Source organism: Ailuropoda melanoleuca, chromosome 4 (assembly GCF_002007445.2).
Source record: "Ailuropoda melanoleuca isolate Jingjing chromosome 4, ASM200744v2, whole genome shotgun sequence".
Taxonomy (NCBI): Eukaryota; Metazoa; Chordata; class Mammalia; order Carnivora; family Ursidae; genus Ailuropoda; species Ailuropoda melanoleuca.
In genome coordinates, this window is record NC_048221.1 from 122162274 (window position 1) to 122176133 (window position 13860).

The window sequence follows — 13860 nt, forward strand, 5'->3', positions numbered from 1 at the left end:
GGTGTTTTGACTATAGTTCCGAGTCCTGGGCTGACAGTGTGTGACGAAAGCTTTAGGAGTGGGCAGAATGTGGTGTCAACAACAGGAAAACAAAGGGAGAAGGAAGGCTGAGTCTGTGATTAACTGGGCCAAGGATGCTGGCATGCGGCTGGGGGAGAGGAGGTGGGGTGGCGAAGGGGAAGGCGGCGCTGGGCACACCGGGCGAGGCGGCAGGTGTGGGAATATTCGCACAGAGGAATCCTGGCACAGAGGCAGCCAGCCCAAAACTGCAGTAAAAGCAAGAGTGTGGATTTGTTTAGTCACCATGGGAGAAATGGGGGAATGCAGGTTGGGGAGGGGATTGGGTTACCTGCTGAGCCGAGATCAAAAGAAGCCACTGGATTGGAAAGGCTCTGCACAGCAGGATATAGCTTTTGGGGTTACTGGTCAAGCTCTGTGCCAGCAGAGCGGGTTGTAGAGGAGTGGATGGCCCTAAGAGGCAAGCCACAAGGCCAGGTGGCCCTGGGGCCCCTCGGCGCTATGTGTATTTCCTGAGGTCCCCATCAGAAAGGACTGGAATAGGTTTGACAGCCTGGGGAAACAGACTGGGTGGCTTTTCTTTTTGATGCTTCAATAATCATCAGGAATGTGTTGAGACTAGGGTAATGGGGGCTGGCATTCTCTGAAGGCTAATGATTGTGCTGGGCCTATGGGACCTTGATTTTCTGAGATCCATGTCATTTTCATTGTTCTTTATTGATATTGACACAGAGGACCAAAGAGAGAGCATTTGTTCAAGGTCACACAGTAAAGGGTTGAAGCCGATTTCATCCTGTTTATCTGATTACAAAATTATAGCCCTCCCATCCCCCCGCCAGTACTGGAAAATTGCTCAAATAATCGAATCTGTCAGGACAAAGAAGTTGTGCCACCGTTTTGAGTTCTGGGGAGAAAGGAGCTATGTCCACCAGGTTTTTTGTTTTGGGCAATGGTCAACCCCCTTGGGTGGCCCCTGGACGCAGCCCACCAGGCGCTCAGGCACTCACCATGTTGTTCCAGAGTGCGATGGCCATCTCGGCATGGCCGCGTTCTGAGAAGTGGAAACAGTCCTCGGAGAAGAAGGTGAGGTCAACGCCCCCTCTCTGTGACCAAAGGCAAAGGGATTACATTCCTGGGGAGAAAGGTTACCCGCCCCCCCCCGCCCCAGCCTCTAGTTCTGCTGCCACCTGGCTCAGGACAACTGGACTTCAGAAACTCCCCTTTAGGAACTTTTAAAAAGACCTGAATTGTGGCCACCCACAGTCCATCCCTTGTCCTTCCACATGCCTGCCCTCACCGATGAAAAAAAAATTGTTAGGAAGCTTTCCATTCTATCCCAACCTAGCAAATAGCAGGGCCAGGCCTGGGGAGCTTGGTCACTGATAATTTTCTCCTTTTCTTTCCAAGTATATCTAAGTTCCAATCATATGGAAGGAAGGACATCACCTAAGAAGAGCCCCTCCACACGCACCTCCCAGAAATGCCTGCACTTACGCTGTTCAGGGGGACAAGAGTGTTTTGGAAGAAAGGCTGCACGACCACAGTGAAGTCCTCACGCTGCAGGTACTGGGGCCCGTAGGACAACCTGGAGATGCCACTCTGCGAAGTGGGGAGAGGTTCCTCAGCCCTCCTGGCAGGGCTGGCCAGACGAGCTCTAGTCCTGCCACCTCGGGTTGGCTGTGATGGGGGCAACCACACACTGCCCCCAGTCCCCCAGCCAGAGGTGACTTCAAGGAAAACTCTGGTGCACGTGCATGTGCTCACGCTATCTGCACCCAGGCCTGAGCACCACCCGTTCTGAAGTCTCTGGGAGGCTGGGTCCGAGCCTCCGATCGGACTGCGTGGGCCAGAGGCCTCCCCTAGTCTCACTGCATGAAGAGCTGAATTAGAACGTGCCATTCCAGTTCAGATCCAGCTCAGCTGGGAAGCATTTCAACCCCCGCTCCCCACAATGCCTGTGCACTTGGGGGTGAGGGTCCACGTCCAAGGGTTAGATGTGCTTCTCAAGAAGCTAACGATCTGTCTTGCAAAGTGAGACAGGATGTAAAAGAACATGAGAACCAGCTGGGGCTTTCAGGTTCCATGAAGGTGGATGGAAGCCGATATGGGGAGATACCTGAGGGTCAAGTTTCATCAGGGGAAGCTTCTCAGAGGAGGTGAGAAGACGTGCCCTGTGCGTGAGGTGGAGAAGTTGCAGGAGGGCTGGGGAGGGCGTGTCAAGAGGGGACAGCATGAGCGGGGGCAGACACAGAATTGGGGATGGAAGCAAGCAGGGCTGGGCTAAGCCTTATGTTCTGAGGCAGTGGCGGAGGGAGCCCAACAGGGCCGTGGACACTTCCCTTCCCCCCTGTTGGGCCCATGGAAGCTACTCCAGTCCCCAGGGCTGGGAGGCAGGGCTTCTCCCAGCTCCCCCTCGGTGTGTTCGTTCCACCTGGAGAAATGTCTCAGGGGCTGTGATCTGCCGTTGGGGAGCAGCCTTGCTCTCAGCAAACCCCTGCTCTCTGGGAGTCGAGGGGCCCCCAGCCGGGACAGGAGGGGTGGGTGAAGCTTCACCTGGACGTCCCAGTTCACTTGCTTCAGTTCCTGCAGCTCCAGGGAATTCTTCTGGGAATGGCTGAGGCAGGTACAGTTGCTCCTGTGGAGAGATGCCCGGGTGGCTGACGGCACCCCCCCCGCCAAACACACATAGGTGCCCCCACAACACAGCTTGGGGGACTCCCAGCCCCGGGTCACAGACCGTAATTCAGGGGCACTAGGGGGTCACAGGTGCTTGTTTAAAGGGAAGGGGGGAGAGTTGGCACCTGCTAACTGGGTCCCCTTGCCACCTGGCTGCTCCTGCCTGGGCTTCCTCCAGGGAAGGGCTGGAGTTTTGGAAAGACAGTCATGATCACCTTATCTTTCTTCTTCCCGTTCCTGAGCCCTCCCACGTCCACCTCCAGCAGCTCCGGACTTGCCCGCCCGCGCTGCAGAGTGGGGAGTCTCTTGGGAAGTGGAGGAGGGGGGTCACCCAGTTTGAGACACACCGACAAGGTAGAATGTAAGGCCTGAAGCTTCGGGAGGGGCCCTTCACACCTCCCAGCTGTTGGCTGTTCCACCCAGGGCCCAACAGGCCTGGGAACCAGCTGGTCGCCTTGCCAGCAAACCCACTGGACCCCAGCAGAATCTCTTCTCACATAGCAACAGTCACAGGAAGTCTGGGTGACCCTCTGGCCTAGAGGATGGCAACTTCCTGCTGGGGTCACAGCTGAGCTTTAACACGTGCCAGCCCCCAACAGAAAGTTGTCTCTTGTGCACCAGACCTTAGCTCTAAGCCTGGCTTTCAAGGATGTTATAAAAGCTCCTCTTTACTGAGCGCCTGCCCCACGGGGGCCCAAGCACAGGACACATTTATTTCTTCCAGACCTCTCACTACTTTGCAAGATTTTACAGATGAAATGCAAGAGGCCCAGAGGGGCCATGGAGTTTGTGCTCCATCCCACGGCGCCTCAGGGGCACAGCCAGATACAGATGGACAGCTGTCTTAGAAGCGCCTTGCCCAGCGCTGCCCCTCAAACACCGAGCCATCCCAGGAGTTTGGAATCACACACCGTGTTCGGCACCTTAAGGATCAATGGTCTGGGCCTCTTGCTTTGCAGCCAAGCAAACTGGGCTCCAGAGAAACAAAGTGACTTGCTTACAGTAGGCATTCAATACCGTAGCGGTATTTCCAAGTGATTTTCCAAGCCCCTGGCTAATCGCTGGCCTCGGGACAGGAGCGTCTGGCTCGGCCGGCCCGGGTCTCCGCGGGTGGCGTCTGTGAGTCCTGCCCTCCCCACGGGCCCGGGCCTGGGACTCTGTACTTACCGCGCAGCCAGGAGCGTGTCACATTTCCCGCCTTGGACCTCGTGTAGGCCACCCAACTCCATGACCTCCACCACGTTGATGAAAGCCCTTGGAAGCTGTGGGGAGCAGAGGGAGGTGCTGCGTGAGCCCCCAGGCAGGTGTGGGGGGGATGCTGGTCCCTACTGGAAGGAACCCAGGGGCTCATCTACAATCACACTTCCACCTCCCCAGTTTTGCCAATAAAGAAACTGAGGCACAAAGAGGGGATGTGGCTTGTATTCTCTCAATCTTCTTTAATGGCCCCACCTTATAGCTTGGGAAGCTGAGACAGAAGTCACTTGTCCCAGGTCGCATTGTTAGTAAGCCCCCGTGCCTGGCTATAGCCTAGGCCAGTTGGCTTCAGAGGCAAACTCTTGGCCAGCAAACCATACAGGCTGGTCCCCTTAGACTTGCCCTTGCAGGGGAGCTTTGTATCTGCCCCCCTCTCTTGCCTCCCCTCCAGGGGTCTGCTCGCAGTGGCACTCCGCTCAGCGCGTATCTCACTGAACACAGCTTGCCTAGATGCACCCAAGGAGGGAGGCGCTGGGTGGCTGGCAGGAAATGGGACCCAGAAACCTGCTGCTCTCCCTACCTCTTTATAGAAGATGTCCAGGGCCTGGTGGATATGCTGAATGTACTCCCCAGCTGAGTGGGCCTCCTGTGGAGAGAGAAGGGGACTCTTGTCACCCTTGGGTTCTACTCTGAGAGTAGGGCCTGGGGTGGTGGTACAGAGGGGCAAGAATGGTACCGGACAAGCTGAGAAGCCCAGCCCTTGTTGCCAGGGGACACAAGTCTTCCTTTGACCCCTCCTAGACACCATGAACAACCCCCGCCCCACCCCGATCCACAGTATCTCAAATGTGGAGGCAGACTCTGATGGAGCTGGTCCCTGCCCTTTCTCTGGGCCGATCTGTGGCCAGCCTCAGGCTTCTGAACCACGTCTGTGCCCTGAGGACCACACTCTGTCTTTCCTTTGGTCTGTGGCCCATGCTGGCCCCATTGCCTCCCCCTAACTTCTCTTTGACTTGGTTCGGGAGTCTCCTCCTCTGACCCATTTCTCGACTGGAGGCTGATTTAGCCCCTTCCTCCAACATGGCCTGAGTTCATACTGGTGGGGGCCTCTTGGTCTCTTCCACAAAAAGGCTTTCAGGAGTATAAATCTGAGTTTGCAAGAGGGGCAGGTATTCTGGGGATAGGAGAGGCAGTTCCTGGACCAAGGACCAAGAGTCCACAGAGAGCTCTCAGGTCCCTCCTGGTCTCCTGGACCCTGTTGAGTCCAGGACACAATGGCATTGAATCCCCTGGGGTTGGGTAACTTCTGCCTCTGGAGGCTGGGCAGTAAGGGACAGGGTGGAGGGGAAGAAGCTCAGGAGAACCCACCCACGTGTGGGGGAGGGTACTGTCCTCCAGCCTTTGGTAGGTGGTCTGAGCCGTGAGGAATGATACGGGCTTTCTCCCCCTGTCTGTGACTTCAAACATTGTACTGTGGTATCCTTTTCTGGCCAAATAAAATACAGGATATCCCCAACTTAGAACAAGACGTATTCCCAAAGTTACAGCTCCCCAAAGACTTTACGTCTGGACCTATTTCCCCATAGAAACAACATCAGGAACAGGCTGGGTTCTCAGACCTGCCAGCTGAGATGGGTTTACTCACAAAGTCCTTGGGGCAGCAAGCTGTCCTATTGGGACTGGTTTCATTTATCCAACCTTGTTGATGACATTGTTTCAGCCTCCCTTTGCCCACATGTGCACACCCCCCCAAAAAAAAAAACTGGGTAGGAATTTCCAAGCACATGTGGGGTGAGGCTTGGTTACTCATTCGATAACAAAGAACAGTATTTGTGTGCGTAAGGGCAATGCCTGAAGAGTGGTTATGTCTAGACACTTCTGGAATCAGGGAACCAGTGCAGCTGCTGTCCCAGGGGCCACTCAACGGTGGGAAAGGCCAGGGTCTGCCCGGGCAGGCTGGGGTGCCTGGGAGAGCAGGCCAGCCTGACGCCCATGGGGTCGGGCAGGGACCTACCGGATTCTCGCAGTAATGACATATGTCGTTGCTCCCAATGAAGAGCGTGATCAGCTTCCAGTCACTCTCTAGGTCGATTTCCTGAAGGGACAGAAAGCCCTGAGTCTAAACATTGGTAGTCGGGGCAGGGAACACATGCAGGGGAGGCTCACCAGGCCCGACAGCACCCCTTCTCCCCCACTGCCTTTCACCCTCTTTGCACCCCTATGGAGAGAAGATGCTGGGTGGAGCCTCCCTGACCTTCACCTTGGTGCCTGGCAAGGAGTTGCAGAGAGTGGACTCTGTGTGTGTGTGTATGTGTGTGTGTGTGTGCACATACTCACGCAGGGGAGGATGACTATTTTCCCTGTGAAATCCTAAGAAAGCCGCAGTGCCCCATGGAGTGGAGTGTATTAATACACCCGTGAAGTGGGATCTGAAGGCCTTCAAAGGAGCAGAGGGCAAAAGATGCAACTAGAAGCAAAAGCCCAGAGCTGCCTCTCGGGAGAGCTCTGCTGGTCTGGTTCCAGGGACAAGGGACTGGTGGGGACTGGGGGAAGAGCCCAGCCTGGACGAGAGGGGAGGTGGGGGCTGGGGAGACCCTCAAGGAGCCTGCTTTGGGCTCAGCCACCACCACAACAGGAGTCCTGCCAGGCGCTGAATTCTGAATTCCAAGGCCAAAACAGAGCATTTCAAAAAGTGCCAGTGAGAAGTTTTAGAGGGGCCGGGTGAGCGGGAAGGAGGAAGGATTGGAATGAGAAGCCTATTTTTAGAACCCAGGGTTTACATAATAGGGCTCTGCAAAGCCAACTCTTGGGTAAGGTGGGAAAGTGCCAGAGGCCAAGGCCAACTCTGCTCCCTCATGTGGTGGGCCTCAGGGGCGTATGGGTGCCAGAGCAAGGGTGCCTTGGTGGTAAGGCCTGCTTCTCCTATCTCACTTGACCCCTCTTTAAAGAGAAGCGGCGGCTGAAATGGTGCAGAGCCCCGGCATCCACCGCAGCCGGCCGGAGGCTGCACCTTTCAGGGCGGCCCAGGGCCCTGTACTCACCGGGTGGTTTTTCATTCGCTCCACCAGGTCCTGGGCCTGGGTCGGCATGTCCCTAGATGGGGAAGAGAAAGGAGCCTGAGTGCTGGCGGAGGAGCAAGAGCTCACACTGCAGGATTTGGGCCTGGAAACGCAGGCGCCTCGAGAAGAGAAACGTATATAAAGTTTAGTCCTTCAGAATGTATCCAAAGGCTTTTTGAGTCTCAAGAAATCTCAACCTAGTAAAAATCAAAGATCTGCCAAGGACCTCGAAGCCACATGGATGCAGACTGCCTCCAGCCACCTCCTTCTGCAGGCCTGGTTCTGTGGCCATGGTCACCGGGGGGGGCGGTGGTGTGGAGGTGTGGGGAGGGTGGGATCTGGTCAGCTTTCCCAGAGGGCTGGTCCCTGACATTCTCCTCAGCTCTTTCATGGCAAGCTGAGTCTGTTCAGATCTTAGGCGGCTGCCTGTTTTAAAAATAACCTTTTGTGTATTTGAAAAAAGTCACAGCCTTAAATTATCCCTCTGCCTTCTTTCCAGGCATCATGACTCCTTAACCTTCACTTCTAAATCCCACTCTCCGTTCCTTTAATCCTTTTTTCTTCTCTGTAGTTACGCTGGACTTTTACACCATTCCCCATCTCATCGCTTTTTCCTCCTGCCAGCACAAGAGGACGGGGGAGACAAATCTGGACAGGGTTAGCTTTCCCTTCATCTTCCAGATGTCCGCCACGAATAAGGAAAATGAATGCGCTGGGTACGAGCTAAGCACGTTGATGGAACAGTACTCAGCGGTAAAGAGGAACGAACTGCTGATCTGCACAGCATGGGGACGTCTCGAAATGCCCTCCTGGGTGACAGAAGTCAGACAAGAGTACCAGTGTAGGATTCCACATACCGTTCCAGAAAATGAAAACTGATCCCTAGAGATAGAAAGCAGGTCAGTGGCTACCTGGGGCGCAGGGAGTGGGGTAGAGATGGGAGGAGCAGGAAGGAGAGAGGGATTACCAAGGGCACAGGGACACTTTTGGGTGTGAGGGAAGTTAACTGGATTCCAGTGATGGTTTAACAGCTGTGAACATACGCCAAGCTTATCACAGTGTATACTTCAAATATGAGCAGTGAGCTGCATGGCCATTACACTTCAATAAAGCTGGTTTTTAAAAACAGAGAAGTATATGAAAAGCTATGTGGGCAAAGGGACACAGCCAATGCAGGCTTCCGTGGAAGAAGTTGTAAGAGCAGTAACAGGTCGGGAGGGCCTGTCCATGACTAGCTGGGCACGGGGCCAAGTCTCATTTATACACCCAGGATCATAGCCCATCCATTATAGCTACTGATGCAAGACATCAGAAAACTAGAAAGCAAGCCTGTCCTAGGTAAAGTGGACTCCAGAAGGGTCTATAACCTTCCAGTAGGCTCCAGACGTGAGTGGGGGAAGTCATGGGTGATAAGCCCTCATGAGCATGAGGGGAAGTCAGGAGTGCTCACTTCCTCCCCTCTTCCAGCCATGTTCCTCGCACTCTTCGGGCTCAGAGCAAGTCCTACCTCCCCCCGTGAGCCTTCTCTCCAAGCACCTTTATCCACCCTTCTGCCTCCTTTTCCAGTCCTGGAGTGAAGAGTCCCGCTCTGGGAGTTACAGGTCTTGGGTTCTCCACCAGCTCTGCGACTAACCTGCTGTGTGAGCTTGCCCATGTTACTGAACCCTGCTAGGGTCGAATTTCTTCTTTTAAAAGAGGAGGTTGGACGAGATGGGTCCTGGGGTCCCCTCCTCTGGGTCTGCACCTGTAGCTGGGCTGCCCAGCTTCCATGTCACACTGTTCTCTTTCAGAGGACTCGGAAGTACGAAGTCATTGCAGTATGCAATGTTGTCATATGCAACACTTTTTTTTTTTCTAGAAGTTATTTCCTGTTTGTTTAGCCTCCTTGATCTAGACAGCAAGCTCGTTGAATAGGCAAGGAATTCGCCTTTTGATTGTTTGTATCTTTGAGCAACTACCTTGGGGATCAGTCCTTCCCAGGCGTCCCTTGACTTCTTGCTTATTGATTGATGGAAGGGGAAGTTAGAGGTTGAATAAAATTTTGAAACTAAATATCCTAATAATGGCAAACCTTTTTTTGGAGGGGGGTGTACATATCATATACTCTACTAAAACCATGTTTTCCATGGTTTGTTCACCTCATTTAATACTTCTGACAATGCTGAGACGTAGGTACTATTATTATCCCAATTTATAGATGAAGCAGCTAAGACTGAGACGATAAGGGACTTGCCCAAGGTCAAACAGCTAGCAAGTCTGGGAGCTGGGATGTGGACACAGACAGTCTGACCTCAGGTCTCATTATCCTAGTTGCCCTGCTGTGGTGTTTTTCTTTCCTTTCAGGTGCGCTCCTCCTTATCCGACACCATAGTAAATGGCCCTGCAGATAAAGGACAGTCACAGAGCAACTTTCCAACCTTGTTTACTTAAGTCAATGGCTTACTCTCCTTTCCCTTATCACGGGACATCAGAGATGCTAACAGGAGGTGCACGTCTCAGCTACTTGCCCTGCCACAGGCTCCTGGTGGAGGCACCGAGCAGCAGTCTAAGGAGAAGGCAGTACGAGAAGATGGGCAAGAAAGGGGCTGGAACATCAGCAGCCAGGTGAATCAGCTCCTGGTTAACGGAGGCTGGGCTGGGCAAATAATAATAAAATGATGAGGAGGGTGGGGACAATGACAGCAACAACAGCGATGAGATGTTGATTTTAGGGCCCCACGAAGCCCAGCTCTTTTGCAGAAAACTAAGTGCTTCCTGCTTGTGACGTTGAGGAACTGCCGTGGCTTCCTGTGGCTCAGAGACTCAAACGGAGAGCGTGGGGCCCTCCTTACCACCTCGGGAAGGAATGCTCTGTGTAAACAGAATGAGTCAAGCCAGAGTCGTTTCCCTGGTGATCTGAGCGCAGCAATCCTTCTACAAAGCAAATATCCAGCACACTCTGCAGAAAATCAATGAACTCTGTCAGGCATTCCAGCTTTAATTATCTGGGCTGTTGTCAACAACAGAAGTCAGAGTGAAAACAAACAGCCGCCACACTGTTTTGGGGGCCTTCGCATCAAACTCCCTAGTGTCAAAATACAGCCTTCTTGGAGTCAAGGACTCCCAGTTCTGAGGGGAGTGGGGCCGTGCGTGGGGCGGTGCGGTGAGTTCTCAGCACTCTGCAGGTTTGCTCCGAGCCTCCCACAGCAGGGAGGTTGGCCGGAGTCAGCAGGACGGGGTGGGCCACCCTCAAGTGCTCTTGCTGCCCTGAGAGGTGGTGACAGCCCAGTGGGTCTGGCCTGACCCTGGCCCCTCTGACAACCTTGGGCCATCCGGGAAACTTTCTAAGTCTCAGCGTCCTCACGCTGGTACCCCGTTCGAAGGGCGCGAGGCTTACAGGAGGCAATCCACATGAGGGGTCAGGCCCACAGAAGGGCTCCGTGCGCATTGCCCATCCTGGGGCCAGGCTCCCAGACACCACCCTTCCCTCGTCCTCCCATTCCCCACCCTGATCTCTCAGCCTTGCCCTCCATTCCCTCCTAGACCCATGGCTACTCACCTTGCTCTGGCTCCTTCCACGGCTACATTCAGCCCTGCTGTCTCCTCCAGGGTACCGGTGGAGAACCCAAGGATGTGAGGGTTGAACTTCTTCAGAATATCTTTTAAGAGGGGGAATCAGACAGCACAGGTGAGAGGGGATGGGGGCCCATTCTTGGGGCCCAGGTGTGGGGCAGGGTCTCTTTGGGGCTGGTTGACTTAGCTCCTTGCAGATAACCTTCTCTGCCCTTGCTCTGGGAGAGGCCCTGGCCTCAGCCTGGGCTTGTTACGGCTGTAGTGCCTGTGCTTCTCTGTGTTGCTGCTTACTGGGCAGTGTGGTGTGGGTGTCCAAGATGCCATCCCCTCCAATGCTGGGGAAGAAAAAGCACACTTGTTAAGATCACCTCGACCTGCCGTGCCACCAGTCCTCATATTTCCAAGTCAGAACCAGAGTGTCTGCCCCTGGCTCATGACTCCCACCACCCTCAGGACTGACATGAGCATCAGGGAGCCTCCTCATATCTCAGGGCCAGAGCCTGGAAACCCAGGCTCATCTCTGGAGGGGTGACAGGGGAGCATCATCAATAGAAAATGAGTGGAGAATATCCTCACCTCCAAGAGAGTCCCCTCCAGGACGTGGGTAGGTTGCTGGAGTTGCTCGGTCGGGCTCCCAATGCTGTCTGTGAAAGGCAAAGAGAAGGTTCCAGAACTGTGCTGGGAGCAGGTGCAGGCCAATGGTGCTGGGAAGGGCCCCCAATGTTCTGAGGTCATCATAATCTGTTTTCCACTTCCCTTCCCTCGTTCACCCCCTGCTTTCTGGTCCACACAAACCCTCAGGTGTAAGCAAATCACTCCAAAGCAGGAGGGCTTTGGACCAGTCTGCCCAGTTGCCACCCATTACAGCCCTTTTGGGAATGCCAAACTTCCTTTTTTCCAGCCCTTAAATCTCTAATTCCTTGTCTAAGACCCTTCTCAGTTTCTACCTCCTATATGTAGCTTTCTCTAAATGCCCTATCTTAAAAAAAATAAATGGAGAAAGTCCTCTTTGAAATTTACAAAATACATATTCAGCTTAACTAGTGAAATGATACAAAGATTCTTTAAAATTTAATAATCTACCCCCACCTTATAATCTTGCCTCTTGCCACAGGTTCTATATCCCTTCCTTGCCCCTTACCCACATATACACATTGCTAGAACTAATTAACGGTTAAGACTCTGGGGTACATCCTTCCAGAGCTTTCTCCATGTTTATATCAAAATTAACCACATTCACACACACACGGGGATGTTGCTTTTCCAGAAGTGAGTACTTGATTTTAAATCCTGTGTGTCACCTACATGATTATGTATCTCCTTCTGTGTAAGTTGCTTATTTTCCCAGCTTGACAAGTTTCTTAAGGGTTATGACTACACCTCAAAATCGTTAGCAGAGTGTCTGTGTAGAGCAATAGCTAGATAGTTGGCTAATACAATTCATGTAGAGAAATTACACTATACGTAGGAATTGGGCTCCCTCTGCACTAAAGAACACCTCTTGAAATGGGGTGAGGGGGCGCTGGGCAGTGTGTGGGTAATCCCCCACACCCCACTGTGTGAGTCTGGGTGGCTGGAGATGAGTTCCCTGGTAAAGACAGGTGTACTCGGATAAATCTGCCACAACACGCAGATGAGATGCTTGGGAAGAGTGGGGAAGGGGGAATAGAGGGCAGCCTCGTGGAAGAGGTGGTGTTTGAGCAGGACTGTTGAAGGGTAGGGGGCGGAACATTCTAGATTGCCCAGTGAGGTCTCGTGGCTGCCTGGCTGTGTTTCAGTGCCTGCCACAGGTAGGTTCTCAATCTTGTCAGCTCTGCTGAATGCAGAGCCAGTGTGGAGGAAGGGCACATTCGGCACACGGCCTGCCTGGCGCCCAGGCCCATCCCAGCTCAGTACTCACGGTCAGCGAGTCACCCATGGCGGCCACCACTTTGATGTCTCCTGGCCGGAGCTCATGGACTAGGAGAGACAGGAAACAAGACAGATGGTCAGGGGGAGTCTTCTTTTTAAAGTAGAAGCTTGACGGGAAGTCGGATTCTGCTCCAGTCCCGCAGGCCCTGGAACACTTATTCCCAACCTAAGATTTAGCAAATTTGTCCCTTTCATCCATTTGGAGCAACCAAGGCACCGACGATAATGGGCCTGATGGCTCTTGTCTATCCTGACAGGAGCCACATTCCTGCTGGGGTAGTCCAGGAAAGTGCTGGCTGTGGGAGTCAGGGTCATAGGCAGAGAGAGCCCCCATCCCTGGCTGTTACCTTCCCTGCCGGGTGGGGAGGCCTGCCACGGGACTAAAGGGAGACTCAGCGTGAGCTGTGGAGAGCCCGGTGGTTGCGGGCTAGCTTCTCGGGGGCAGCCCACGATCAAGACTGCATTGCACGGGAATCTGCAAGGTCTACTCAGGGCTCCAAGGTGTGTTTGTCGGGTGTCCCGCCAACCGGACGCTTAGCCAAGTCCTTCCCTGCAGGGGTAATGATGATGTTTGCACTCACCTGAGGTGGGGACACTGTTGGAAGGATTCCACTCTGAACACAGGAAGTCGCTGCCCCAGTTCTGAATCAACAGGAGGAAAGATACAAGGCCCAGCACTCATTGTGCAGGAAGGTTAGCTTTAGTCCAAGGAGACACAGCTAAGGAATTTTTAGTGGAGGCTAGAACTATGCCCTGTGGGGGATCACGCGTGGGCAGGAACAGCTCACTGCAGACGAGACAGCAAACCTGGGCGTCTGCCCACCCCTAAGCACAAAACACAGAATGCGTAGGCACACATGCTATACATACAGCTTTTTCCATCTCAACTTACCCGCACTCGAACACGGAGCCGGCAGTCATAGCAAGGGCGGGGGTGGGGCGGGGGGGATGGCGACCTCCCAGAGAAACATAGATTTGGATGTCTCAGAAAAGATCACACGTAGGTTTTGCTGTGGCTGTTTAACATTAAGCTAATGGACACTGATTATAATGCTGGGGCGTTATAGGAAAATACCACGAAATGTTTACAATTATAAAATTCCTGGTTTCTGCATATCTTTTCTGTACATGCATCTATGGTTTTGCATATTTAACTTAATAGCCAACCACTTCCTTGCGTGTGTATAGATTAATGCCTCTGTAACCTGGATGCCCTTAGTCAAATTCCCTAGTCTCTGGAATACAGAGCCCGTTTCCCAGGTGCTGGAGGGAGGGATGGGGAGGGAAGCAGAAGGCACAGAAATGACTGGTATCAGTAAGTTGGAGGAGAAATAGTCTCTTTCCCAGAGTTCCAAACACTTGCACATCCCCAGGAGGGTCTGAAAGGCAAGCCCAGTGCTGAATGCACAGTAAGGCTTTGCAAACAGTGACAGTTGGGTGACCAATT

The 13860-nt window shown here is 53.4% G+C and overlaps 1 protein-coding gene across 1 annotated transcript in view; it reads right to left on the minus strand.

Moving 5' to 3' along the window:
- PLB1 (phospholipase B1) overlaps positions 1-13860 on the minus strand; it is a 99773-nt gene that overhangs the window by 9905 nt on the left and 76008 nt on the right. Inside the window, exons 44-55 of the mRNA XM_034657298.1 lie at positions 12995-13055; positions 12403-12461; positions 11079-11146; positions 10794-10837; positions 10489-10588; positions 6933-6984; positions 5906-5986; positions 4472-4537; positions 3862-3956; positions 2572-2653; positions 1513-1617; positions 1026-1121 (exon numbers count right to left, since the gene is read on the minus strand). Coding sequence (XP_034513189.1) covers positions 1026-1121; positions 1513-1617; positions 2572-2653; positions 3862-3956; positions 4472-4537; positions 5906-5986; positions 6933-6984; positions 10489-10588; positions 10794-10837; positions 11079-11146; positions 12403-12461; positions 12995-13055 — 909 coding nt within the window. The remainder of the gene's footprint in view (positions 1-1025; positions 1122-1512; positions 1618-2571; positions 2654-3861; positions 3957-4471; positions 4538-5905; positions 5987-6932; positions 6985-10488; positions 10589-10793; positions 10838-11078; positions 11147-12402; positions 12462-12994; positions 13056-13860) is intronic.